Genomic DNA, 27,676 nt, shown 5'->3' with positions numbered 1-27,676 from the left:
TAAATTTTTGAAAATTTAGATACTATCTGTAGAAGATCTTTTTTTATTAATCTGGGCAAAGTTAAAGAACCTTTAAACTAAATCTAAAATATATATGTGTATTTTTTTTTTTTTTTTTTTTTTACCAAGGGAAGTATTCTTGATTTCTTCCTGAGCCCTTGTTCTTTCTGTGCCTGTGTATCTTACCCTGTCCCATCCCAGGGCCTAGAAGAGCAGGGATCTTCATATACACATTGAAGCTTTTGACATCTTTTCTCTGCTTGCACTCTAAGGTTCTGTAAGTTGCCCAAAAGAGGAATCAGTTAGCATTTGCAGTTTTCTCCTAGCCAAAAACCTGCCAGTGAAGCATAAAAAATCTTAAAGCTGGTGATTATGAAGTCTTATGTCTGATGTCCACTCATTTTAAAGAAAACAAGTTAATGCAAAGTTAATCCCTCTGCTCTCTATCTAAAATTAGGATGTTTCTGAAAACAGTGATAGCTTAATTAATAATCTTTCTATTTCAATTACTCCTGGCAGTGTTGTTTACTGGCTTCAGGTCTGAACTAACTTCTGTTATATTTTGTTATATAATAGGAAGAGTAAACTGAAAATAAGTGATTTCATTACATTGTATCAGAATGAATATTACCTTTCATACTGTTCAGATTTCAGAACACTTCTTCAAGGCAAAGCTGCTCTAATCAGAGTAACAAAATGGGTTGTAATGCTTCTATCAAAATTAATAAGGTGGAGTAGATCTACCCATACGAAAGATTTTTAGATAAAGAAAATATGGATTTTTAATCTGTACATCTTCCATATAAAATATCTTCCTGGTGCTCTGTTAATACATAATTGGAAACCAGATAGGCTGTGTAGGTTGGAAATCAGTCTGTGGGGGACTCTGATTTTCAGTCTGATTTTAAAATCCTTCCTTCTATCCACCCTTTCTTGTGAGTGTCTCTGTGAATTGGAGGTGTGGGCAAAGTATGAAAAGGAGAAAACAAAATCAATCATTTGGAGTCCTGCCATCCAGAGACAACCACTGTTTACATGAACTTTGTGACCCTGACTTACTTTTTCTTTTTGTATTTCAGTTTCCTTATTTGTAAGTTAGAGCTAAAAGTACATGTCTTCTAAGGTTTTTGTGACATTTAAAAGATAATTCATTTAAAATATGTAGGAGTGTCTGGCATATAATAATCCCTCAAAGGTAAACTGATGTGGTAACATAATAAAATCTTTTTTCTCTTTACTAAATTATATATTGTTTTGATACTCACTCCATATGGTTCCTGGGTTATATGGAGAAATAGAAAAGAATCCCACTTTGTGATGTAAGATTTCATCACGGGCTGTGGACAGGCCATGCGAGATATTCTTGTCATCAGTGCTGATGCACCACTGCTGTTGATTCTGGGGGACGGCATGTCACTATGACCCTCTTGTGTGCAGTTTTGGTTTTTCTGGGTAGCAGTGCTGTAGCCGACATCTCTGACCTGGTTGGTGCTGAGGTCATGGGCAGGCCCAGCTGCTCCTGCAGGAGACTTGTGTATCCACATCTTCCCTAAACCACCCATTTGTTATGAGCCCAGACCTCTTCTGAGGTCTTAACCTCAGAAGATGTAAACTTGAAAGGTAGAGGCCCATTGGTTGTAACTCCAGTGGTCAAGAAGGAAATGGTGGCATTAGCTTGCCTTTCCTCTGATCTGTTTTATGTTCCTAGGCTGGTCACTGGGCGTCTTCTCAGAATATATGTGCTAGAGGTGGGCATGACGGTGTGGGAGGGACCCCTCTTGGCTGTTTCTGGTCCTACCCGTCTATTATGTATCCAGAGGAACCTTAGACTCGGAATGAGGCCTGGAGCAGCTTAGAGCTGTCAGTAGTCCTTGCCTGTGACCGGGACGCTGCTTCCTCTTAGGGGTGTTGAACTCCTGTCTTTAGAAGTTGGGACCTGCCCCTCTTTGGTGCATCTTCTCTAATATTATCACATTAGAAGAGGCAGCTTGCTTTCACTCCTTGAGTTCTTAGGAGCACTAGGAACTAGCACAGTTTTTGTGGTTTATAAACTTAATAAATTCAGAGTTAAATTTTGCTGTCTTTAAGCTGTAGGTTTAAAGGGTAAAAATTAGATTCATCTGGAGAGTTTAAATACCGTTTGTATGTCGGGGTGGGGGAGGGGGTCAGTTCCCTGGAGATTAGAGGTAAAGGTACATATTTCAGGTAGGGCCTGAGCAAATCTGTGTTGCAAACAGTTGTCTGAGTGATTCTGATATGCCTGTCTGATAGAAAGCACTTCTTTAAAAATACTGTCTTCATTGTATAAATGAAGCATTCCTGACACTCGTTCTCCTCTTGTCTCTCAAGGTGAGTCAGTCACAGGTAGAGTTTTAAGAAATTACTTCCACACCATCACATGAGTCTGTAACCGTAAATATTCTCCTACACGAGAGTGGCTGCATAGAACTGTATTTTTTGGATTCATAGATGCATATTTTTCATGTTACTGAAATTGTGACTTATAAATGGTTTATGTATTTAAAGTGATATTGTCTTCCCACCAGGACTGTTACTAAATTAATAATGACGTATCTTTTTTTTTTAATAAATCTATCTATCTATTTATTTATTTATTTTTGGCTGTGTTGGGTCTTTGTTACTGTGCACGGGCTTTCTGTACTTGTGGTGAGCAGGGTCTAGTCTTTGTTGCGGCGCGCGGGCTTCTCCTTGCAGTGGCTTCTCTTGTTGCGGAGCACAGGCTCTAGGCACAGGGGCTTCAGTAGTTGTGGCACGTGGGCTCAGTAGTTGTGGCACATGGACTTAGTCGCTCCATGGCATGTGGGATCTTCCTGGACCAGGGCTTGAACCTGTGTCCCCTGCATTAGCAGGCAGATTCTTAACCACTGCGCCACCAGGGAAGTCCCAATAATGATGTATCTTAAAATCAACAGCATCTTTGAATTAGGGAAATAAAATATTTCATCATATAGAGTATCATAAATTTCTTATTTGGACTTTCAGGTTTCCATTTTTTTCATATTCAGTGCTGGGATCCTTGATTTTATTTTATTTTTTTCTTTAGGCTAAGTTTCTAGAAGTGAAGCTGCTTGGTTAATATGTGTATAAATTTTAAGGCTTTTGATAATACTAAATTTCTTAAAGCTAACGTTTTTGATATTTGATGCTTTTATTTTATTTTATTTTTGTCTTACCTTTGCTAACCCTAGCTCTAATAAAATGATGAATTTGCATTCAAGATAAGAGTACTTCTCTGCCCCCAACTAATAGTTTCTTTGACGACCACTTTATTTCATCCCTGCTTTGTCATGACAAGTCACCAGCTTTGGAGAGGCTGGCCATTTGTCCCTAGAGCACATACTTCCCTCTAGTATGGAGATACTTGGTCATAATGTAGAAAGCTCTCTTGTTCTTAAAATTTTGTACTTTGCACAGCTAACGTACTTTTAATGGTAAAAGACTGGATGCTTCCCCCTAAGGTCAGCAGCAAGACAAAGATGGCTACTCCCACTGTTTCCATTCAACATTTTATTGAAGGTAAAATGAATAGTGCAGTTAGGCAAGAAAAAGAAATAGGAGGCATCTAGATGGAAAAGAAGAAAAGCTATCTGTCTCTATTCGCAGATGGCATGATCTTGTATATAGGAAAATCTAAGGAATCCATGCACACACAAAAATATTGGAACAAGTTAGTGAGCTGTAGGGTACAAGATAAATATACAAAAATCATTTGTATTTCTACACACTAGCAATGATCATCTGAAAATGGAATTAGGATAACAGTTCTGTTTATAACAGCATCAAAAAGGAAAAAAAGGAATAGATTTAGCTAAAGTGCATATCAAAAACTATAAAACATTTTTGAAAAAAATTAAGGTATAAGTAAATGGAAAGTCGTCTCATGTTCAAGAATTGAAAGACTTAGTATTACAATGACAGGACTCTCCAAACTGATCTACAGATTCAGCGCAATCCGAATCAAAATCCCATTTGGCTTCTTTTGCAGGCATTGACAAGCTGATTCTAAAATTCATGCAACAACGGAAGGGCCCCAGGGTAGCCAAAACAACCTAGAAAAGTAGATCAAAGCCGTAGGACTCATACTTCCCCATTTTGAAACTTCTTACAGAGCTGTAGTAATCAAGAGAATGTGGTACTGGCAGAAGGATAGGTATGTAGATCAAAGGATACAATGGTGAGTCCAGACATAAACATTTATGACAAATGGATTTTCAACAAGGTACCAAGACGGTTCAATGGAGAAAGAGTAGTCTCCAACAGATGGTGCTGGGACGTTTGGACAGCATGTGGGAGGGAATGAAGTTGGACCCCTACCATAGCATACACAAAACGTCACTTAAAATGGATCATAGACCTAAATGAAGCTGAAACTGTAGGACTCCTAGAAGAAAGCATGGAAGTAAATCTTTGTGATCTTGGACACTAAGAGCCCAAGTGACAAGAGAAAAAACTTGAGTAAGTTGGACTTCATCAACACTAAAAACTTTTGTGCATCAGAGGACAGCATCAAGAAAGTACAACGATAACCCAGAGTGGGAGTTACAAAGTGTTTGTAACATCGTATTTGTAGGTCACATATTTGACAAGCGCTTGTATGCAGAATGATATAAGGGGCTCTTCCAGCTTAACAACTAAAAGATAAGCTGACCCAGTTATAAAGTGGGTGTAGGAGCTGAATTAACATTTCTCCAAAGAAGATATACACATGGGCAGTAAACACATGAAAATTGGTGTAATCGCTTTAGAAAACAGTTTGGCTGTTGTCAGGAAGCTAAACGTCGAGGTTACCGAATCACCCGTAATAGGCAGATCCACAGAGACGGAAGGTAGATTAGTGGTTTCCAGGGCGGGGACCGGAGGGGGAATGGGGGCTGGTTGCTGTTGGGGTTTCTTTCGGGGGGTGATAAAATAAATAAATAAATATGCTCTAGAACTCGATGGTGGTGATGGAGGTACAGCTCTGTAAATAAACTAAACAAGTGACGTGCATGCTTTAAAAGCATTTTAAGGTATGTGAATTAATCTCAACAAAACTGTTACTAAAAAAAAATGTGTGCTAAAGGTCCTGCTACGTGAGGGTCACCCTGCCCATCGTCAGCTGTCTTCAGGCGGTGATGGCAAATCCCTGGCACGTGCCGTGCCTGCCTTCCTCTCTGTGGGTGGGGCCCACCAGCAACTGCTGTTCACGGCTTCTCTTTCTGATTCCAAGAGTAGCTTTGGAATACTTCTTAAAATAGTGCTTTTAGCAACCACTGGAAAGACACTGGCAAAGACCGGATGGGAGGCGTCATGCTGTTGCAGGAGACTGCTGATAGTGTCCTGGCGTTGGAGGATAAAGGCGGCACTGAGTGGGCCACGAGGCTAGAGGTCTGTCCTTAAGGCTGTGCTTTAGCGAAGGAGCGCAAACAGCGGGGACTGTTGAGGTTTCAGGCAGTGAATTGCTGGGGCCCATCCCTGGAGGAGGATTTTGCCACATATTTGTCAAATTTATATTGCAGAAGATACTTTGGGGACTGTGTGGAGGGATGACTTTGAGGGGGATGAGGCTGGAGGCGGGAGGCTGGCCCAGTAGTGATGGTGGCCGTGAGAACCAAGGGGGCCTGGGCCAGGCTCCCACATCGCCGCTGAGAGTGGTCTAGGCCTCAGGCGTGCTGGGAAGCGCAGTCAGCAGGTGGTGATCCGTGATGACACTGAGAGTCAGAGAGCAGTAGTGACGCTGCTTACTGGTGGTGCCTGTACCATGAACGTCAAGACTGAAGGCTACTGGGTGAGTGGAGAACTGGGCCGTGTGCACTGAGCCTGGAGCCTCACACGAGCCTTCAGGCACAACTGCTTAAAGAGGACTGCACTTCAGTAAACACAAGAAACATTCTCCAGAGGCCTACTTACTTTAGCCTATTGGTTAGACAGAAAAAAACCTGTGTAGAGCTGATTCACTTTGCTGTACGGTAGAAACTAATACGACATTATAAATCAACTGTATTCCAATAAAAATAAATTAAAAATATATAAAACAATAAAAGCGGGATGGTGGACTTCCCTGGTGGCGCAGCGGTTAAGAATCCGCCTGCCAATGCAGGGGACACGGGTTCGAGCCCTTGTCCAGGAAGATGCCACATGCCGCGGAGCAACTAAGCCCGTGCGCCACAACTACTGAGCCTGTACTCTAGAGCCCACGAGCCACAACTGCTGAGCCCGCATGCCACAACTACTGAAGCCCGCACACCTAGAGCCCGTGCTCTGCAACAAGAGAAGCCACCGCAACGAGAAGCCCGCGCACCACAATGAAGAGTAGCCCCCGCTCGCCACAACTAGAGAAAGCCAGCGCAGCAACGAAGACCCAACGCAGCCATAAGTAAATAAATTAGTTAATTAAATTAAACATAAATAAATAAAAGCAGGGATGGCAAACCATGGGCCAAATCTGGACCTCCCTCTGTTTTGTACAGCCTGAAAGCTAAGAATGGTTTTTAAACTTTCAATGTTTGAAAAGCATCAAAAGCAGAATAATATGCTATGACATATAAAAATTATATAAAATTTAAATTTCAGTGTCAATAAACAAAGGTGTTCTTTTAATTCAAAAAAACCCAAAAACAATAAACCTGGAATAAGAGATTATTGTACTTTCAGTGGAAATTCATCCAGTGTTGTGTAATTTACATGGTATGCTGGAGCATGTTTGTCATTAAAATGAAGCCTACTGAAGAGGTCTCTCTTTAATCATAGGGAACTTGACTTGAAGAATATTCTTGTATTGTGTGTCAGAAAATACATATGTAGCCTTTAAAAAAGATGGACGTTAGCCATGTGTTAGTAACAGATTTCACAATAGATTACAAGTATACAGAAGTTTTATTTTGATAGCATCAAACTCATCTGTTCAGGTTTTTGCTTAACAAAATGAGAGAAAAAGAGCACTATGGCCATACCTGTGCTCTCAAATGCATTTGCATGGTAATGCATGATGTAAGGAAGTTGATGTGTAAGTGTCATATATGGGAATTGTTTTGTGTTCCTAAATGCTTTTATTCTATCAGAAAGATTTACGTGCACGTATTGTAAGATTTTTATGTCAGTCTTTGTTAATGTGATATTTGAATGCCTGAGTGTTCTAAATATAATTCATGGGTTTATTGAAGATTAATTTCTTTTTCTTTGGGTTATTAAATATTTTCTGATGTTTAGCTTGAAGTATATATTAAGGTGTGAATTTTTTAAGTTTTCTGGGGTATAGTAAGAATTGTAAATCTTTCACTATGCATTACTATGTTCCTTTTGTAGTGTTTGTTACTTTTTGTCTTTTTTTCCTGTTTATTGTATATTTTACAACTAATATAAATTGAACGAAAAAAAGTAAAGCTAAACAGTAAAAGAATTTTCCCTTTTTGTTGAAGTCCAGTTTTCTCAAATACTTTATTTTGTTTAAAGGGGTTTGTCTTGGCTGTTACTATCATGAGGGAAGCAATTGATGAATTTCGGCGTTTTCAGCGAGACAAGGAAGTGAATTCACAACTATACAGCAAGCTTACAGTAAGAGGTGAGCAAGATACTTTTAATTCAGTTTATCATTGTTTAATATAATCATCATTTTAGAATTAACATAAATGTAAGAAAACATGTCTTAATTTTGTTACTGAAAATAGTATTATGTGATTGTGTGTTGTCTAATTTTCTTATAATAATATAATGCATATAATTTCATTCTCTAGATGCTTGGATGTATGTGTTTATGAATATTAATATATACACAAACCCTTAAATACATGCATGCACACATACATATACATAAATATTAATAGTTTTAGAGTGCGCTGTTACAGTTTGTATAAATGCACGTGTACTAGAGACACGTGAAACTCAACTGGTGTGTACACACTGTCTGTGAAGGGTAGTTATCACTTCCTCTAAAGTCTCTCTTTGCTTTACATTTTAAACACAGTCATTAAGGTCAGACATCTGGTATCTTGGCCTTGAACTATACTTAAGGAAGAGGGCTTTGAGCAGCTGAAACAAATGTCATGGTCCAAAGTGGTAACTGATGTGCGCCGATCCCCCTGTAACGTTCATTTAAGGCTTTAACCCTCGCCCAGTTTATGTTCTTGAGAGTTGTTTATTTGGTTTTTCAGTCCATTGTAGAAAAGAAGCAATGTATTAGGGAGAGAGTGGGTGAAGGTATTACAGGTAAGCGTGATGACAGTAGAAAGTGACAGTGAAAAACTAAATGGATATTCATAATGACTCAGAGCCTGTTTAAAAATGGAGAAGTTTAGAGTGTTTATGTCTTCTGTTTATACGTGGACATTTGTACAATGAATTATTATTATTTTTTAATTGTCCAAAAAGTGTTTTTATGCTTTATTGGAGTATTTTTCACATAACATAAAATTCATCCATTTAAAATATACAGTTCAATAGTTTTGGGTATAGTCACAGAGTTATGAAACCGTCACCATCATCTAATTTCAGAACATTTTTAACATTCTAGAAAGAAGCTCTGAATATCTATTAGCAGGCATTTCCCATTCTTGCCGCTTCCCTATGCCACTCCAGCCCCAGGCAACTACTGATCTACTTTCTATCTCTATGGATTTGCCTGTTCTAAACATTTCATATAAATGGAGTCAGGGAGTGTGTGGCCTGTTGTCACTGTTTTCTGACACTTGGCATCATGGTTTAAAGGTGCATTCATGTTGCAGCACATACCAGTACTTAGCGTCTTGTTGCCAGGTGATATTCTACTGTATGATATATCGTATGGATGGACATTTGGGTTGTTTCCACTTTTAGGCCGTGATAAATAATGCTGCTGTGAACATTTGTGTACAAGTTTTGTGTGAACATTGTTTTTATTTCTTTTGTATATATACCTAGGCATGAAATTACTGGATTGCACGGTAATTCCATGTTTTTGAGGAATTGCCAAACTATTTTCGTAATTGGCTGCACCGTTTTACGTTTCCACCAGCAATGTGAGAGGGTTCCAGTTTCTCCACATCTTCAACAACACTTGTCTCTCTTTTTGACTGTAGCCATCCTAGTGGGTGTGAAGTGGTATCTCACTGTGGCTTCGGATTGCATTTCCCTAATGACTAATGATGTTAAATGTCTTTTCATGTGCTTTCTGGCCATTAGTATATCTTCTCTGGAGAAATGTTTATTCACATTCTTTGCCTGCTTTTAAACTGAGTTATCTGTTTTAATTGTTGAGCTGTAGGAGTTCTTTCTATATTCTGGATTTAAGTCCCATGTTAGATATATGTGATTAGGAACTATATTGTCTCATTCTATGGGTTGTATTTTTTCTTTCTTGATGGTGTCCCCTGATACGCAAAAGTTTTTAATTTTCATGAGTCCGAGTTCATCTGTTTTTTTCTTTTTGTCGCTTACGTTTTGGGGTTGTATCTAAGGAACAGTTTGCCAACCCAAAGTTACAACGATTTACTTCTGTATTTTCTTCTAGGGGTTTTATAGTTTTAGCTCTTACATTCAGGTCTGTGACCCATTTTCATTTTGTATTTTGTATGTGATGTGGCTTCTCATCCTTTTGCATGTGAACACCAAGTTGCCCCAGTATCATTTGTTGAAAAGACTGTTCTTTCTCAATTGAATTGAAAAATTAATTATTAAAAAGCTTTAATGCATAAAGTATTGGCATGGTAGAGGAAAGGTGTGTTGTAGAAAATAAGGTAAGCTTTAGCTTTGGGGAAAAGAGTCCTCAGAATGGCCAGGTAAATTAGGTGTAACTTTGGTTTGTCTATTTTGGAATACAGTATAGGTCCTGGCTTATGTTTTAAATTGTTTTGTATTGTGGAATTTGGGCTGAGCAGAGATTTGTTTCTGGGCACTAACTGTATCATTCACAAATAAATGGTGCGGTGATGTCAGCAAAAATGACAGAGTACGCAGCTCCACAAATCAAGCAGAATGTGGCAGAGCTAACTTCGTCAAAACTCTGGAAACAGTCAAACTTTACAGCATCCAGGTGATTGGTGCATCCAGGAAAAGGCCTCCTAAAAATCGTAGGAAAGCCTTCTAGTATTTTCACCTGCCTTTGCTCCACCCCCTCCGTGTCATGGCAGCCGCCGGGAAGACAGCAGCAGCCGTGTTCCCAGTCTGGGGTCTGGACCCGGCCCTGGAGGGCACAGAGCAGGACGAGCTTGCAAAGCTTTGTGTCTGTCTGTCTAACCTGTCTGGGGGCTACTTGAAGGACTGACCCAGTTCACTCGCCTGTCTTTCACCTAACTTGGAGTTCAGGGCAGGAAGGCTGAAAAGCTGCAGGCGTTTCTCCTTGTGTCAGACTCGGGTACAGCCGGAGTCGCCGGGCAAACATTAGTTGGGGTTCACGCACGAGAGTGTCACTTCCAGGCAGGAAAAGATGCGAGAGAATCCAAAGTGCCCCTGTTTGCTCGGGGAATTTTGAAAGCTGCATTCAAGGCCAGAGCTGGATGCAAGCTCAGAAAAGGCCTGAGAAGGTCTTTTTTGCTTCTGACCAGTTTCTAGGCTCAGGACAGGCGGAAGTAAAGGCTGAGGCAGAGCTCTAAACAGCCGGACTAAGCGACAGCGTGCCCAGCACAGAGCCACAGTCTGCAAAGGCGGAAGAGGCTGTTCCTCCTTTCTGTCGCCTTCCCTCCCTCCTTCCCTTCCCCCTCTTTGTCACCATATGTGACAAAAATAGTTTAGAAAAGTCACTAAATATGCATGGCTATAGCATACACCAAGCAGCAAAACAAATCCAGAAGAGGGGGGAGAAAGCTCATTTCCTGGGTTACCAGATTATAATACTCAAAATGTCTAGTTTTCCACAAAAAATTACAAAGCATGCAAAGAAAGTGTAGCCCATTCACAGAAGAAATTAACAAAAACTGTCTCTGAGGAAGCCCAGACATTGGACTTACTAGACAAACACGACGTCATCCGCCTCAGATGTGCTCAGGAAACTAAGGCAAACAATGGACAAATTGCTAAAAGATACCAGAATGAGATGTTAACAAACGGAGAATATCAGTAAAGGTATGTAAGTTTTAAAAAAAGAAGCAAGAAATTCTGGTGCTGAAAAGTACAATAGATGAAGAGAGAAACTCACTAGAGAGTTTCAGTAGCAGATTTGAGCTGGCAGAAGAAAGAATCAGTGAACTTGAACCTAGATCACTTGAAATTATCCAGTCTGAGGAGCAAGAAGTAGAATGAAGAGAAATAAACAGATCCTAAGAGACTTGTGGGGTAGCATCAAGTGTACTAAGGTACACGTGATGGGCATCTTAGAAGGAGAGGAGAGAGAGAGCACAGAGAGAATACTTGAAAGGATAATAGCCATTAACTCCCCAAATTTGAGAAAAGACGCAAATCTACACATTCAGGAAGTGCACTGAATCCCAGAAGGATAAATGCAGAGATCCACACTAAGACACATTACCATCAAACAGTTGAAACCCCAGGTCCAAGAGCACACCCTGCAAACGGCAAGAGAGGCGGCTTAGCACATGCAGGGGGTCCTCAGTGAGGTGAGGAGCCATCTGCAGACTTCTCATCAGAAACCTTACAGGCCAGGGGGAAGTGGGGTGATGTTTTTAAAATTGGGAAAGGAGAAACCGTCAACAGAAAATTCTATGCTAGTAAAACTGTCACTCAAAAATGAAGGCAAAATTAAGATATTCCCAGATAAATTTAGAATTAAAAATAGGGACTCAAACACAAATACACATATACCCATGTTATCACTGCACTGTATACAATTGCCAAAAGGTGGTGATGACGGTCCAGATGTCCATCAGTGGGTGGATGGATAAACAAATTATGGTCTCTTCATACGTCGGGATATTGGGATATTATTTAGCTGTAACAATTACTGAAATGCTGATACATGATAGAATGTGAATGAACCCTGAAAATACTATGCTTTGTAAGAGAAGCCAGACACTAAAGGTCATATATTGTATGACGTCATTCTTTTGAAATATGCAGAAGAGGTAAGTTAATAGATAAAGAATGCAGACTGTGGTTGCCGTGGCCTGGGGGAGTAGGGAACGGCAGCTGCTTAATGGGTATGAGGTTCTTTTGTGGTGATGAACACGTTTTGGAACTTGATAGAGTTGGTTGCACAATACTGTGAATGTACTAAGTGCCGCGAATCATTTACCTTAAAGTGGCGACTTTATGTCATTTTCACCTAAAATAGTATAAAATGATGAGGAAGACAGACTGGTATATGTCTTTTACAATTCTGTAATATTTGAATTCAAAATACTCTAAAAACAATTTCAGTGGTTTCATTTCAAATGCAAGTGAAAATTCACGTTTTTAAAAAAAAATCGGTCCTCATTGCCTGTGATCTGAGAAATGGACATTTCCCATGTAGATAGATGTCGGTAGCGACAGCTGCTCTTTTGGACTTCCGTGTGTGTCAGAGCACTTTCCCTGTGCTCATTCACGTAACCACCGCCCGGGGTGGCTGGTGTGGTCTCCAGTGACAATGAGAAGCCTGAAACTCATGCTGAATAATTTGCCCAAAGTTGCCATCCTTCTTGGCAGAATTCGTATTTGAACCTGGACCCTCTGACCTCAAATTCAGTGTTCTTTCAGCTGTGGCACATTGCTTTGTGGCTGGTTATTCTGATGTAAATGATTGTTAAGTAAAACTTAGTATATAGAAAGTGCATGTGTATGCTTATTATTGAGTATAGTTTAAAATTTATTTTTGGAATGGCATTGATTTCTTTCTGTGATTTATTGTAGTTTGTTGTATCATTTTACAGCATGTGAACTTTTTATATTTAGAGTTCTCAAGCACATTCTTGTAGAAATACATTGAGAAAATGTTCTGTGTTGTTATTTTTTTCTTTTGAAAAGGAAAGCCACTTCCACTGTTAAATATGCTAACGACTTGAAGGTGCTGTGTTTGGAAGCAGAGAATATTTTAACTCTGGCATATGACCTTAGTGAGCACCGAAGGATTTTTAGTTTGCTCTTTATTTCATTGCCTGATAAGCTGCTTTTCTTGCGTGGGAATTTTCCATACCTGTTGCTGCTAGCTTCCTTCCTTTCTCTTTATGACTACTTCTGCTATTCATTGTCTCCTAGTGAACAGCACCAGAGGCAGAGGCAGAGGCAAGGAAGAGAAAATAACGTAGATTTTCCTACTTCCTGGCAGCTTTTGCGAAGAGTTGGAATTGTGTGGCCATTCTACTTTTGGCTTCTTGGAGACAATGCTGTTTTTTTCCCTGTTGCTAGGGAGTCATGTATAGATTGTGTACCTTGTTTGTAATCATCCAGATGGCTAGTTCACAATTCATTTCCACAGATATTTACTAAGTACCCACTATGTGTTGGGTACCGTGATAACTTGATGAGATTCAAATATGGATAAGTCCTGAACTAAGCTTTTTAAAGAGCTCATGCAGTCAGTATTCTAGCAGATAGGATCAATTCAGAAGTCTTCGTTTATTTGTGTTTTCATCAGCCGCCGGATCTCAGCAGGGCTAAGTTATGTCAACCACTATTAGTGTATTTCCCAAATTTAAACCTAAAGCTAACATGGAACTTGATATTTAGAAATGAAACTTGAATTAATTTTGTGCTGCTGCATCCTTCATACAGCTCGTGATGATTGTTTTCCAGTATATCTTAGTTATTTCTTTTTTATTTTTTAATAAATTTATTTATTTTTATTTATTTATTTTTGGCTGCATTGGGTCTTCGTTGCTGCACGCGGGCTTTCTCTAGTTGCGGTGGGCGAGCGGGGGCTTCTCATTGTGGTGGCTTCTCTTGTTGTGGAGCACAGGCTCTAGGCTCGCAGGCTTCAGTAGTGGCTCGTGGGCTCTAGAGCGCAGGCTCAGTAGTTGTGGTGCACGGGCTTATTTGCTCCGCGGCATGTGGGATCTTCCTGGACCAGGGATCGAACCTGTGTCCCCTGCATTGGCAGGCGGATTCTTAACCAGTGCACCCCCAGGGAAGTCCCTTAGTTATTTCTTTTACTAGTTCTGGCGTTTTGTCGTTTAACATGTTTTCAAGTATTCAAACATAGGAGAGAGAGAAAAATGTCTGTGACTTGAGCCTTATGTAAAGTACTTGTGTTTGCGTATTCGTGTGTGTGTGTGTGTGTGTGTGTGTGTGTGTGTTTGAGAGAATGTGAGAGAGAACATTTGCATATTTACATGTCTCTTGTGGTCCAGTTTCCTTGCCAAAAAGGAAGCTTATCTGTGCAGAGTATAGAAATTCTTTATTCCTGTGTATTTTAGCATCTTTGATTCATATTATCAACACTGTGTTGTCCCACACTTGTTAACATTCTTACTCTGTTTCTTTTACGTTAAAAAGATTTTTATGGAATGTTGAATGAAATTTTGTCATCTTTTAGTGAAATTGACTCCATTTGTCAGTAATAATCATTCCTTGAAAATCAAGAGATTTTAAAATCCCTCGTTAGTGCCTTTTACATATTGTCTATGCAATATGTCGCTTTCACTAAGTCATCTTTCTTGTCTGTGATCTGAGCAGCATTTTAAAATACCCTCTTCCAATGCTCATTCCAGAATATTCAGCATACACTATTGCATTTTTACTCTAAGTAACATTTATCAATCCATTACTATATGTCAGGCACAAACACTTTACATACACTCCCTCATTTGTTTGGTTCTCTGTGGCTGTATCATGGTGGACACGTATCCTCAGGACTGGGTAGATAGGCAAGAGTGGATGTACATACTCATTATCTGCATAACTGGTATTTTTTCTTAGGTCACCCTAAGAGGACCTGTATGAATTCATTTCTTCATGATATTAAGCGTTTAACATTTTTTATTGCATTGTTTGGAGATTAGGGCCTGGAACCCATGAAACATAACTTTAAAAAATACTTGCTTGCACAGGGTACCTTCTCACACAGACGGGCGTTTCGTGTATGTCTGGATGCTGGTAGCATCCTCTGCTTCCCTCTAGTGACTGGCATCAGTAGTTACCTTTAATGACTGCTGGTTACCTTTAATGACTGAACTCCCAGCCACACGTTTTTTTAAATTTCCAGTTTGGTGAAAAATGCTCTCATTGTGTTTTCTTGCTATTTATCTTTTAGCACTTCACTGTTTGTTTCTTATCCTTTATGGAAGTTTATTCCCCCGTTGTTCCTATGTTCATCTTTATAATTTCTCTACTAAGATAAATTTATCACATGTGGGAAATACTTTTATCTTGTTTGATTAATTTTTTCATTTTTTTTAAGATGTAGATAAATTTATATTTTTCATGTAGGCATATCTTCTGATCCTTTTCCTTTGTGGTTTTTACCTCCATCATAGGAAGTCCATTCAATACCAATATATTATAAATGACTATTTTATTTTATTTCTTTTAATTAAAAATATTTATTTTATTTATTTAGTTATGGCTGTGTCGGGTCTTCGTTGCTGTGCGCAGGCTTTCTCTAGTTGTGGCGAGCGGGGGCTACTCTTCATTGCAGTGCGTGGGCTTCTCATTGCGGTGGCTTCTCTCATTGTGGAGCACGGGTTCTAGGTGTGCGGGCTTCAGTAGTTGCGGCACGTGGGCTCAGTAGTTGTGGCTCGCGGGCTCTGGAGCACAGGGTCACTAGTTGTGGCGCACGGGCTTAGTTGCTCTGTGGCATGTGGGATCTTCCCGGACCAGGGATTCAACCCGTGTCCCTTGCATTGGCAGGCGGATTCTCAACCACTGCACCACCAGGGAAGCCCCTAAGTGACTATTTTAATTTCCTTACAGTATTTCTGTGTTTTCATTTTTTGTGCTTGAATTTTTTTTTTTTTTTTTTTTTTGCGGTATATGGGCCTCTCACTGTTGCGGCCTCTCCCGTTGCGGAGCACAGGCTCTGGACGCGCAGGCTCAGCGGCCATGGCTCACGGGCCCAGCCGCTCTGCAGCATGTGGGATCTTCCCGGACCGGGGCATGAACCCGTGTCCCCTGCATCGGCAGGTGGACTCTCAACCACTGCGCCACCAGGGAAGCCCTGTACTTGAATTTTTACCCCATTTGCAGTTTTACGTGTAAAAGTATGTATTGTATGGAGAAGGGATCTGACTTTTTTTTTCTCAAATGGTCAGTTAGTTACTTTAAAACCAGTTATTCAAGTTACTAACTTCTCTCAGATCTTTGAGAAATATGTTAGATTTGTTTTGGTCCTTTCCTCTAGTTTCTGTGCTCTTCCACTGATTCATCCAAATTTCCATGCCAGTCTCATACCAGTTTTAAATGTTCCTTTACAGTACATTCTGGTATCTTGGGAAACCTCTCCGTTCCTCCCTCCTCCCCTCCCTCCACCAGTTATTTTCATTTTTTTCTTGTGTTCTCTGAGAAGCATGAAACGCTCTAAATATAAGAGTCCTGGGGAACCTTCTGTCTGCTCGTGACTTAGGCCAGTGGCCCCTGGCCCTCCAGCAGCCTCACAGCTGTCTTGCCACCTCCATCTGTGGATTTCTTCACTGTCTCCAAGTCTCCACACTTAGGTGGATTGAGAAGTAAACCACTGTCATGCGGGTTATGTAAACATTAGAGGAAAAGAGAGACCAGGGACTGTCTTGACCTGGGTTTGCTCACATCTCTCTCCATAGTAACATGACCGTACACACTCAGGTAGGACACTTGGGGTTTGTCCATGGGGTGAGTCCATGGTAGAGGGAGACTGCTTTTTTTGTACTGTTTCTGATTTTAGTGATTGAGAGTCTTAGAACTTGTTAATTACGAACCATTCATATTAACAATATTTTGTATCTTCACCTTTGATAGATATTTAAGAAGCCTATGTAACTATAGGAAACAAAGGTTAGAAATTTCTTTTATGCAAACAGCAGAGGGCTTAACAAACACTTTGGAGTGTGTCCTCTCTTTATTGATACCATATAATTTCTATTTGTATCTGTTAGTTGGTAAAATATCTGACGTTTGAGATACTTATTAAAATTTTCAAACTGTTGTGATTTTCTGCAAAATCTTTTATCTGGTGAATGCAGTGAATTACTGTTGATACTTACTTCAGTGTTAGGTTCTGCATATAGCTTTAGGCAAAAGCACGTGCACTGGCTGGCTGTAAAGCCTGCCTGATAGCCTCCTCTGACAGCCCCTGGAGTCTCCCTTGGCAACTTGCATAGATAGCTTGGACTCCCTTAGCCAGTGAGAGGCTAATATAGTTTATCCGGTGAATAACATTCAGTGTTTTATCTTTAAATATTTCTTATGGTAATGTAGTATTTCATTATTCCAGTATTCCTCCCAAAGCTATTCCAGCTCTTTTTTTACTGATAGTAGAGGAAAAAGAATTGATTGTGTTTAATTTGAGCATCTTAATTTTTTTGTTGTTGCTTAGGAATGTTATTAAATAATACCTTGGTTATTGCTAGTAAATGTTTAAGAGTAAAAATTGGTTACTTTTGGCAAGATGCTTTATAATTCTTACCCCCAGGCTGTAGTATTTCTTTTTTTTTTCTTATTTCCTAGGCTGTAATTATACAGTCCATTTGTTGTTATATTTTATTTCACTCTGCCTTACTTAATATTGCTAGAATATAAGCTACCCATTTTGTTCCCACTTATGTCCCTGGCCTGTACTGGGGGAAGGGTGTCCACGTGCCCTTGAGTTAATCCTGACTTCCTCTGGCACCCTCAACTTCGTCAGCCGAGGTCAAGGGGAAGCCTGTGCCCTGCCCAGCTTCAGCCGGGGTCAAGATGGGGTCCTGGGCTCCCCGGGCCTCTCAGCCTGAGCGCAGTCTCGGCCTGTGTACCCCAGGACTAGCCTCACGGGACCTTCATCTTGGTTCGTGTCTCAGACTTTAAAATCACTCTTCATCTTCTGCGTTTTAATCACCACGAGATTCTGTACATCTTCATTCTTAGCATTGCCCTTTTTTCACTGTGTCTTTGGAATTCTGGTTTCTTCATCACCTGAACCTTTCCATCATCAGACTCCTCTGAATGTGCCTTCTTGCTTTCATTAAAATGTGGCTTTTCTGTGAGGGTCCTGCTTCCCCTGCAACTCTCCTAAATGTTTGCTATTTTTCTCCCGTAATCTTGGGGCTACTTGACCTGGAATTAGAGTCCTTCCTATCTTTGTAGCTTATTCCCTCTTGCACCTTCCTCCGGCTATTTTTCAACCGCCAGTTCATTGATCTTACACCTTTGTGCTGTTCCTTGCCCCTTTGATGTTCTAGTTGATGAAGTCCAATGTATCAGTTTTTTCTTTTATGATTGTGCTTTTGGTGTCCTATCTGAGAACTCTGCCTAAACTCAAGTTCACAAAGATTTTCTTACATTTATTTCTCTGATGTTTCTTCTTCTAGAGGTTTTTTAGTTTTAGGATTTGCATTATATGACAGGTCTTTTGAGTAAAGTTTTGTATTGGTACAAGGTGTGCGTGTTGTTGTTTCTAGCACCAGTTTTTGAAAAAGTGATCCCTTTACCACCACATTGGCTTACACTTCTGTCAACAATTAGTTGTCTTTCATGTGTGGGTTTATTTCTAGACTCTCTTTTCACTCTGTTGATCTATTTGTCTCTTTTATGCTAAAACAATGGTCTTTTGATTACTGTTGTTTCATAATAATTCTTGAAAGCGGTAGCGTTCGCCCTCCAAGTTTGTTTTTCCTTTTTAGAGTTGTTTTGGCTAGACTAGATCCTTTGTATTTCCATGTGACTTTTATAAATTTATTTATTTATTTATTTATTTATTTATTATTTTTGGCTGCGTTGGGTCTTTGTTGCCACATGTGGGCTTTCTCTAGTTGCGGTGAGCGGGGGCTACTCCTCACTGTGGTGCGCAGGCTTTCCATTGCGGTGGCCTCTCCTGTTGTGGAGCATGGGCTCTAGGTGTGCGGGCTTCAGTAGTTGTGGCACATGGGCTCAGTAGCTGTGGCTCGCGGGCCCCAGAGCGCAGGCTCAGTAGTCGTGGCGCACGGGCTTAGTTGCTCCGCAGCATGCAGGGTCTTCCGGGACCAGGGCTCGAACCTGTGTCCCCTGCACCGGCAGGGCAGGCAGACTCTTAGACATTGCGCCACCAGGGAAGTCCCTCCATGTGACTTTTAGAATCAGTTTGTTAATTTCTATTAAAAAAAAGCCTGCTGAGGGCTTCCCTGGTGGCGCAGTGGTTGAGAGTCCGCCTGCCAACGCAGGGGACACGGGTTCGTGCCCCGGTCCGGGAAGATCCCACATGCCGTGGAGCGGCTGGGCCCGTGAGCCATGGCCGCTGAGCCTGCGCGTCCGGAGCCTGTGCTCCGCAACGGGAGAGGCCACAACAGTGAGAGGCCCGCATACCGCAAAAAAAGAAAACAAAAAGCCTGCTGGGATTTTGATTGGGATTGCATTGAATCTATAGATAAATTTGGGGGAGAATTGACTTTTTAATAGTATTAAGTCTCTGATCCATGAATGAGGTATATCTCTTCCTTTATTTAGGTGTTTTAAAATTTCTCTCAGCAATATTTTGGGTTTTTTCAGAGTGTAGGTCTCTCTTTTAATATAATATGATGTGATATAATATAGTATAGTATAAAACTTATTTCCCAACTACCCACTTTGCTTCATAATCTGTTTTAAGTTAGGCTCCTACCTCCACACCCACTTAAAATGGTGAGAGAGTTGGGGGAGAATGCCATTCCCACCCAAATAATGAAGACAAGCGCAATAACTTGCCAGTTTCACGGGTGGTGGTCTGCCCAGGAAGCAATACGTGTTAATCCGAAGTGGCCTTCTAGAGGGCTCCTTATATGCGATCAAGTGCTTCTTTAAAAAGTTGCTTACTTATTTGTCACTCTTATCTCCTTGTGTGTGTTTTGTTGGGAAATAAGTAATTAATACCTTTTCATCCTTATTTGGTAATGTCTGTGTCTAGTTAGATGTGGTGTTTACGGTTATGCTCTCTTTAATCCATTCCGGCATTTGGCCCATTTTAACTGATTAGGGGTAGAATGGTTATCAACTCCTGTTCTTTTAAAATGGGTTAAGTTTGGATATGCATTTGTGAAGAACAAACTAAATGTCCTAAAAGTGCACAGGATCTGAAATTTGGTAGACACTCAGGTGTTTGAATATTTATAGCATTATAGCATTTTAAGCACATTGTGTAGCAGTGTGTATAAAATCCTGCTGATGCTTATACAGGTTACAGAAGGCTTCATGGGGTTATATTTGCTGTGCAATTAAGGAGGTCTGGGGAGGGAGGGATTTCAGTCAAAAGGAGCAGCAAGTGCAGAGAACCTGTAAGAATAAGCAAGGGCCTTACACGGTTGTCGGATAAGGTGCCAGACTAAGATAGAGCAGGAGCAAAGGGAAAGAGTAGGTAAAGCCGGAAAGTTAATTTGGATCAGCTGTGAAGAATGTGTATACATGCTGCAAATTTGATTATCTTCTAAGCAGTTGTCCAGTAATGGAGGGTTTGGGGTGAGGATGAACATAATCCTTAATTTTTCAACTAGTTTGTTTGGAATTATGCTGAATTCGGAAAATAATAACAGTGGCGACCATTTAGTTGTGTCTTGTTTTACAGGTGATGCTGACGAGTGGCAATGAGAGTGGTAGACAGGGCGCGTGGTTAGACACTCTGCAGGAAGAAGAGTGGCTCTTGGAGTGATTTTTGATCTCTCTTCGGAGGAGCCAATAAAACTTGGTTCGTGGGGCAAGTGAGCTAAATGCTTGCCTCCGTGATAAGGCACACATAAGCCATCATACTTTTGAGGCATAGTGGCAGGGAACGTTTATTGCTAGAAGAAGGATTTAATGGAAGGATTTACTTGCAGTAGTTTAGAGAGAGGAAAGGACTGCTGTTACCTTACTTGGTAATAGTCACTATTCACTGTTTCATCAAAAGAAAAAGGCTGGTAAGGTACGACTTCCTGAGTATGTACTTGACAGTAAATGGAGTAGGATATTTTTAAGGAAAACTGTCATTAGGTTTAAATACTGGTGTACACATTGAAGTATCTTTGTTACTCTATTTAGAACTTGCTTCTATCAAATGGAGCTCTGAAGTTACTAAATTTTAAATGCTCATTCAATAAACACTTTGTGTTGTTGATGGTTCCATTGGTTTGTGAGAGCAGGTGGCCGTTGTGTGTCTTCTATGTGCTGTGACTTGTAAAACTTAAGGAATATCTCTTGTTACCAGTCTCTTCCAACTCTGATATTAGTATGTTGCTAGCTAGGATCAGCTATCCGTTCAGCTCACAAAGGGTGGCCAGAAATCAAACCGTTAGTGGAGGCGAGGACTCTGCAGATTAGGCTGCGGAAGGTCATGATGCTGGGCTGTCAGTGCTGGACAGGTGCATGGGGAGTGGGTGGCTTTCCTCCATCTTTTCTGTCCGATGCCTTCGCTGTTCTTTGGGAAACAGAACAGAGAAGAAGTCTGTGAGTTCATGTGACAAAGGCTGTAAAGGAAGTGCAGGCAGTCCCTTGAACACAAGATCAGAATTATTAGAGAATTCAGAACTGTTGAACAATTTGACCAATTCTTCAAAATTTAGACATGTGTACTTTGAACAGATAAGTGAGGCAGATTATCATACTGAGTTGACACTGTGCTGTGTTTAGCCTTCTCGTATTTTGTTCATGTTGTAATATTGTGTAAGAGTTGAGAACTTTCAACAGTGCGTTTTACCATAAACTGTTTTACTTAAACATGTAATTGCTAGTAAGTTCCATAGAAATGAATAGTGATCACAATTAATGCCTTAAAAATTAAAGGCTATTAAATATAAATTGTGTCTATTACCATGTGAGAGAATAATAAATCTCTCAGAAATGTAAGGTCTTGATTAAGGAGTCAAAAAAGGATGCGTTTTCTTTGTTTCAAAATAGTTTAAAATTATTTACTACATCTTATGACTGCAACCATTTCTTTTTCTCTCTTTTTTAAATGTGTCTATTAAAATGTAAAAAAGCAGAAGGAAGGAAAAGTGGGTTGGAGAGTAGGAGAGAAAATAAAATTAAATAAGACAGGAATTCTGCTGAGTTAATACTCAGGGAGTATGAGATAAGTAATATGTCTTTACTGCCTGATGCTTAGCTATAAAAAACATAATAGTGGGAGTACAGACCTGAAGCTTGAAGTGACCAACTGAAAAAAAAGATTTAAGGTAGACATTCTTTTGCAGGTATGTTTTTTGGCTACTAATTGATGTATACTTATCACTTATGAAAATATCGTAAGATTTGCTTCACATGCAATTCTAAAGAACTTTGCTATTTTATAATATGAATAAAAAGTAGCTTCATTTCCCCCCTGAAAAGTTACTCCAGCCCTTATGTATTTATTGTATAATTGAGGAACATGGAAAAATATAACAGCAAAAATATAATATTTACAAAACGTTTTGATATCCTCAAAACAAATTGTTAGGAACTGGTATGGTTCTATTGAAACTCAGCTGCTTTAAGAGGTATTTAGGAAATAAGGCTTTATAATAAGTTGAATTGGTCTAAAAGTCAGTGTAATGACTGGTAATGTTAGTATTTGATAATGTAATATGAACTTAGCTCTTGTTCTGTTAGCTTTCAGAATAAACTGAATGTAAAAGAAGTGGACCTTTTCCCATGTCAGAACAGTGGTTACAAAAATGTAAAGGCAGATCCATAAGGCTGTTGCTGGTTTCAAAAGGGAGATGGACGGAGGGAGGGAGACCAAGATAGGGAGGTGGGGAGAGAGGGAAGGAGGGAGAGAAACAGAGGGGCGAAGGGAGGCAGGGCGGGAGGAGACACAGGGAGCGAGAACTGACCCAAGTCTTGTTGCTGCTTCAGGACGGTGTCTCCCATTGTCCACGCCAGCTTCTCACCTCCTCTCTGTGGCACTAACATGATGTAGATGTTGTGTGTTAGATTTTGTAAATGATTACAGTGCACTAGATACTAGAGAGACAATTTAAGAATTTACACAGTATACCATGTGGAAGCATCACATTTTGTGTAAATCTCTAGACCTTAGCTTTCAGTCCTGACCTGTGTCTGTAAAGCTACTAGTGGAGGGTGGTTTTACATGTAATTTTCTTCGTTTCTTTTTTCTGCCAGTTATGTGCCAATCAGTGCCTCCAAAACATTAATGTAAGGATTTTACATCTACATGTTACTCAGCTTCAGTCATCAAATTATTTTATTTAGTGATATTTTTGATCATCCGTAACTTGACTCAGACCTGAAATAATGGCAGATGTGGGAAGAACTTTCCAGATGGAATCCTCTTCCCCACTCTCGCACGTCTTTTATTGGGGGATAGTTGATTGTATTTGGGAGTTCACTAGGAGAAGTAAATTTTCAGCGACTGTGTCTATCTGAAATAAATTTATTTTGAAAGTATAAGTAGATAAATTTCTAAAGTGTTATTTTTTTCTCCCAAAGTTATTTCTAAAGTATTATTTATCAACTGAAAGTTTAACTCTGATGTGCTATTATTTCCTTGAGTTGATTATACTTCTTCTTTTTTTTAAGGTAAAGTGCAAGTTAAGAGTTCAGACATACAAGTTGGAGACCTCATCATAGTGGAAAAGGTTGCTGCATTTTTAATATCTTTTAGACATGTATATGCCAGTTATGAACATTTAGCCTGATTGCAAGTAACTTTTGAATCTGAAGGAAATTGTTTGAGACATGTATTTTAAATCTTAACATCTTTGTGTAAGGTTTGATATATGTGAAGAAAAAAATACAGGTTTCTGTGTAGTCTGTTTTGCTGAAGTACGTTTCAGTGTGTGTAGGTAGTCATATTTTGTCTAAAATAAGACATGTTAACTGTTTATTGTTGCATTATCAGAATTATATCTTTTGACCAAAGAATTATATTAGTTAGAACCTATTTATAATGTTTCAGTTTCTAGAGCTTCTTTTTATAGACAGATATATATGTAATTATTGGATATTAATTCTTATGGCTTAAAAACTTAATGAGGGGGCTTTGCTGGTGGCGCAGTGGTTGAGAGTCCGCCTGCCGATGCAGGGGACACGGGTTCGTGCCCCAGTCCGGGAAGATCCCACATGCCGCGGAGCGGCTGGGCCAGTGAGCCATGGCCGCTGAGCCTGCGCGTCCGGAGCCTGTGCTCCGCAACGGGAGAGGCCACAACAGTGAGAGGCCCGTGTACCGCAAAAAGACCCCAAACAAACAAACAAAAAAACCAACTTAACGAGGGAAAGGTAAATGGAAACAAGAGGATTAGAAAGAAAAAGTTTAGGTCAATGTAGGAAGAAGCCATTTTAAAAACCCCACAGTGGTCAGAGGTGGCTGTTGGCAGGCCGCTACTGGCCCGGAGTCTGGAGGCCTGGGCTGTCTGCCTTTGCGGAGAAGCGTTTCTGCCTGCACAGCCTTCCTGAGTAACAGTGACTGAGGGCATAGTCTTTTTGTTTTTCCTTTTTTAAGGCTCTAGAACAACATTTTAAAAAATATAGAATGAGAGGTTTTCATAAGGCCTCTTACAGAGGAGTGTGAGCCCCTGGTACCAGCTGATAGCCACATGGGGACCCATGGGAACATACCCATCCTGAGCCGCCCGTGGGGAGGTTGAGTGAGAGCCTTCCTCCTCAGGAGGAAAGCGGTCTTCATCTCACTGCAGTAAAAATCCGTACGCAGAGAACGCTTCGGGCTGTGTTGGTCGGATTTTATGGAAAGGAGAAAATTAAACATACTGATTTGCAGCTTATTTACGTAGTTTTCAGTTATATGGATACTGTAAGTTACTAACTTCTGATCCATTGTTAGATTTTGGACGGTTTCTCTTTTCTGCTGTGAGAAGTGCTATAATGAACATTCTGGTACACACATCCTTGCAGGACTCTATAGGATAAATGCTGACAAGAGGGATGGCTGAGCCGTATGTTAGTCATATAAATTTTGATGCAATTTTTAAGAAACAGCAACCTTTGTTTTCTCAGGTTTCTGTGGTCAGGCATCTGGATGCAGCCTAGCTGCATCTCCTGGCTCTGGGTCCCCCTTAAGGCTCTCAGTCAAGTTGTGTCAAGGTGTCAGCCCAGTAGCCATCGCCTCCAAGTTCCACGGGGGTGGAGCTGATGCCAGTCTCACTCTTGGGGTTGTTGGCAGGACTTGGTGCCTCTTTGGACTCAGGGCCTCAGTTCTACGAGCTTTAGGCCTGTGGCCACGCTCATTCCTGGACACATGGGCCTCTCACCGGGCAGCCCACCACCGGCCTGCCAGCAGGAGGGGTAAAGAGAGAGTGTGAGTGCCAGCAGAAGGGTTGCACAGTCTCCGAGACCTAGACTCCAGAGTGATGCCCCAACACTTTTTGTTTTCCTCTTGACTTTTAGGAGGATATCCTGTGTTTGTTGTGTTGAAGGTTAGGATAGAATCTTTCTTTGTGAATCAGATGAGTACTGTTTGGCCTTTTCATTCTTTCATCTCTTATTTCCTCCTTAACTTTCCTATTTACCCTTTTTTTCCCTTACCTTTGCTGTTTAGTTTGATGTAGCAGTACACTCACCTTCCTGTTTTCCCTCAGTCCTCCCATTCTTACTGAGTAACAGGTGCACCCTTCTTGGCCATCTCATTGGTCATACAGGTAGATGTGAAAGAGAGATCTACATCCGTGTCTGGGTGTTCCTCTTCAGTGTCTCTCTGGCCTCACAGGTGTCTTCTCCATCAGTAAGAAAGATTGGTGAGGGACATAGGCCTCTGTAGACATCCAGGTAAAGGTTTCCGTTTGATGTGGAGCTGCACCTCTTTGTGTTTGTTTGTTATTTCAGTGTCCAGTGGATAGCACGTTGTGGATGACGCACCAGTGTTACATATATGTGAGCATGTGTGTGGTATCCTGCGCTACTCTGAAATGTAAAGGTTTGGTGGCAGAGCTAGAGGGAAGGCTTCTGACTGTTTTTGCTAGCCTTCAGGAAGCACTGCTGCCACAGCATAGGGCGGCACCACCTACCTCATTCAGGTTTTATATTGCCAATTGTACTTTCATTTTCATATATTTCAATTCCCTGGAAAACATTGAGTATTCTGAAGTTTGATAACATAGTTTCCAGTAACTACTGGGAAATGATAAATTTTTAGTAGTAGGTTCATGGTATTTGTCAAACCAATTTTGTGATTTTTGTAGTGATAAAAGGTTTTTTTCTTGCCAGTTGATATAATCATCATAAGGAAATAGCAGAGATCTGGTAGCAAATGGCTTTGTCCTTCTACTTTTTTTTTTCTTTTTTGCGGTACGCGGGCCTCTCACAATTGTGGCGTCTCCCGTTGCGGAGCACAGGCTCCGGACGCGCAGGCTCAGCGGCCATGACTCACGGGCCCAGCCACTCCGCAGCATGTGGGATCTTCCTGGACCAGGGCATGAACCCGTGTCCCCTGCATCAGCAGGCGGACTCTCAACTACTGTGCCACCAGGGAAGCCCATATTTCTCTTTTATTTGACCATATTCCTATTTATAAATTAATGTTTGGATATTTCCATGGTGGATTTTATGTTATAGGATAGTTGTAATTTTTTATCTTAACATGGAATTAAAATTAGTACATCGATATTCATTTTATGGGTATTTAAAGGAATAATGCTAATCAGCTTTGGCTCAGTGTTATAGATGTCAGTAGCCGTAGAACATGGGAGAGCAGCAGCCTGGGACAGAAAGTGGAAAGAGGATGATGCGGCCTTCAGTGTCCACTGCGTCTAGGTTTAAACTCCTAGTTCTCCAGTTTCAAATTCAGCCTAGGAGAAGTATGTGTTTGACATGTATCTGGAAATTGGGAGGGTAGGACCGTTCAGAGTCAAGGTCAGATGATCCTTTATGCATGCAAGGTGAAGCAAGAAATTCCAAAGATTATCTCCCAGCTTAATAAGGAAACCTGAACAGTAACTGAATTCTTACACAGATGTATGTATCAAAATCTCAGCAAAGTTTTTCCTTCGTTCGTTTGTTTTGGTTTTAAAGACAAAATAAGATTTTTCTAAAACTGATTTGGCAAGGCACAGGCCCTAACGTGGCAAAAACAACCTTGACAAGGAGAATAAAGTGAAAAGAGTCACTCTCCTAATGTTAAGGCATACTTCCTACTATATTAATTAACATAGGGCAGAAGAAGGGTAGAAACAAAGATAATGAAACATCAATGGAGAACCCAGAAATAGACGCACCCAAATATGCTCAAGTGATTTTTGACAAAGTGCAAAAGCAATTAAAATGGAGGATGGATAGCCTTTCAACAAAACAGGCTGGAACTAGTGGACATCCATGGGTAAAAAATGAACCATAATCTAAATGTCACACCTTATATAGATATTAAATCAAAGTGGACCAGGGACTTAAATATATAATGTAAAACTGTAAAACTTTTAGAATAAATCAGGAGAAAATATTCAGAATCTAGGGTAGGAAAATAGTTTTTAGACTTGACACCAAAAGCACAATGCATGTAAGGGTGAAATTGATAGATTGCATCATTAAAATTAAAAATTTGTGCTTTGTGAAAGAACATGTGAATATGGTGGAAAAACAGACTGGGAGAAAGTATTTGTAAACCATATATCCACAAAGATTTGTATCTAGAATATGTAAAAATGCTAAATATTCAACAGTAAAAAAAAAATCAAATTAGAAAATGGGCAAAAAAAAAATAAACATTTAGCCAAAGAAGACATACAGATAGAAAATAAGCATATGAAACGTTATTCAACATCATTAGTTATCTGGAAATGCAAATGAAAATACAGTG

At 40.3% G+C, this 27,676-nt stretch overlaps 1 protein-coding gene across 2 annotated transcripts in view; it reads left to right on the top strand.

Moving 5' to 3' along the window:
• Nucleotides 1-27,676, top strand: part of ATP9B (ATPase phospholipid transporting 9B (putative)) — a 218,194-nt gene that overhangs the window by 29,517 nt on the left and 161,001 nt on the right. For both annotated transcript variants that reach the window (XM_082853143.1, XM_082853144.1), the window contains 2 exons: nucleotides 7,453-7,561; nucleotides 23,452-23,510. In XM_082853143.1, coding sequence (XP_082709269.1) covers nucleotides 7,453-7,561; nucleotides 23,452-23,510 — 168 coding nt within the window. The remainder of the gene's footprint in view (nucleotides 1-7,452; nucleotides 7,562-23,451; nucleotides 23,511-27,676) is intronic.

The sequence above is a fragment of the Leucopleurus acutus genome, assembly GCF_964270905.1.
Source record: "Leucopleurus acutus genome assembly, chromosome: 13".
In the NCBI taxonomy this organism is placed as follows: Eukaryota; Metazoa; Chordata; class Mammalia; order Artiodactyla; family Delphinidae; genus Leucopleurus; species Leucopleurus acutus.
This window is presented reverse-complemented; position numbering and strand designations above follow the sequence as displayed.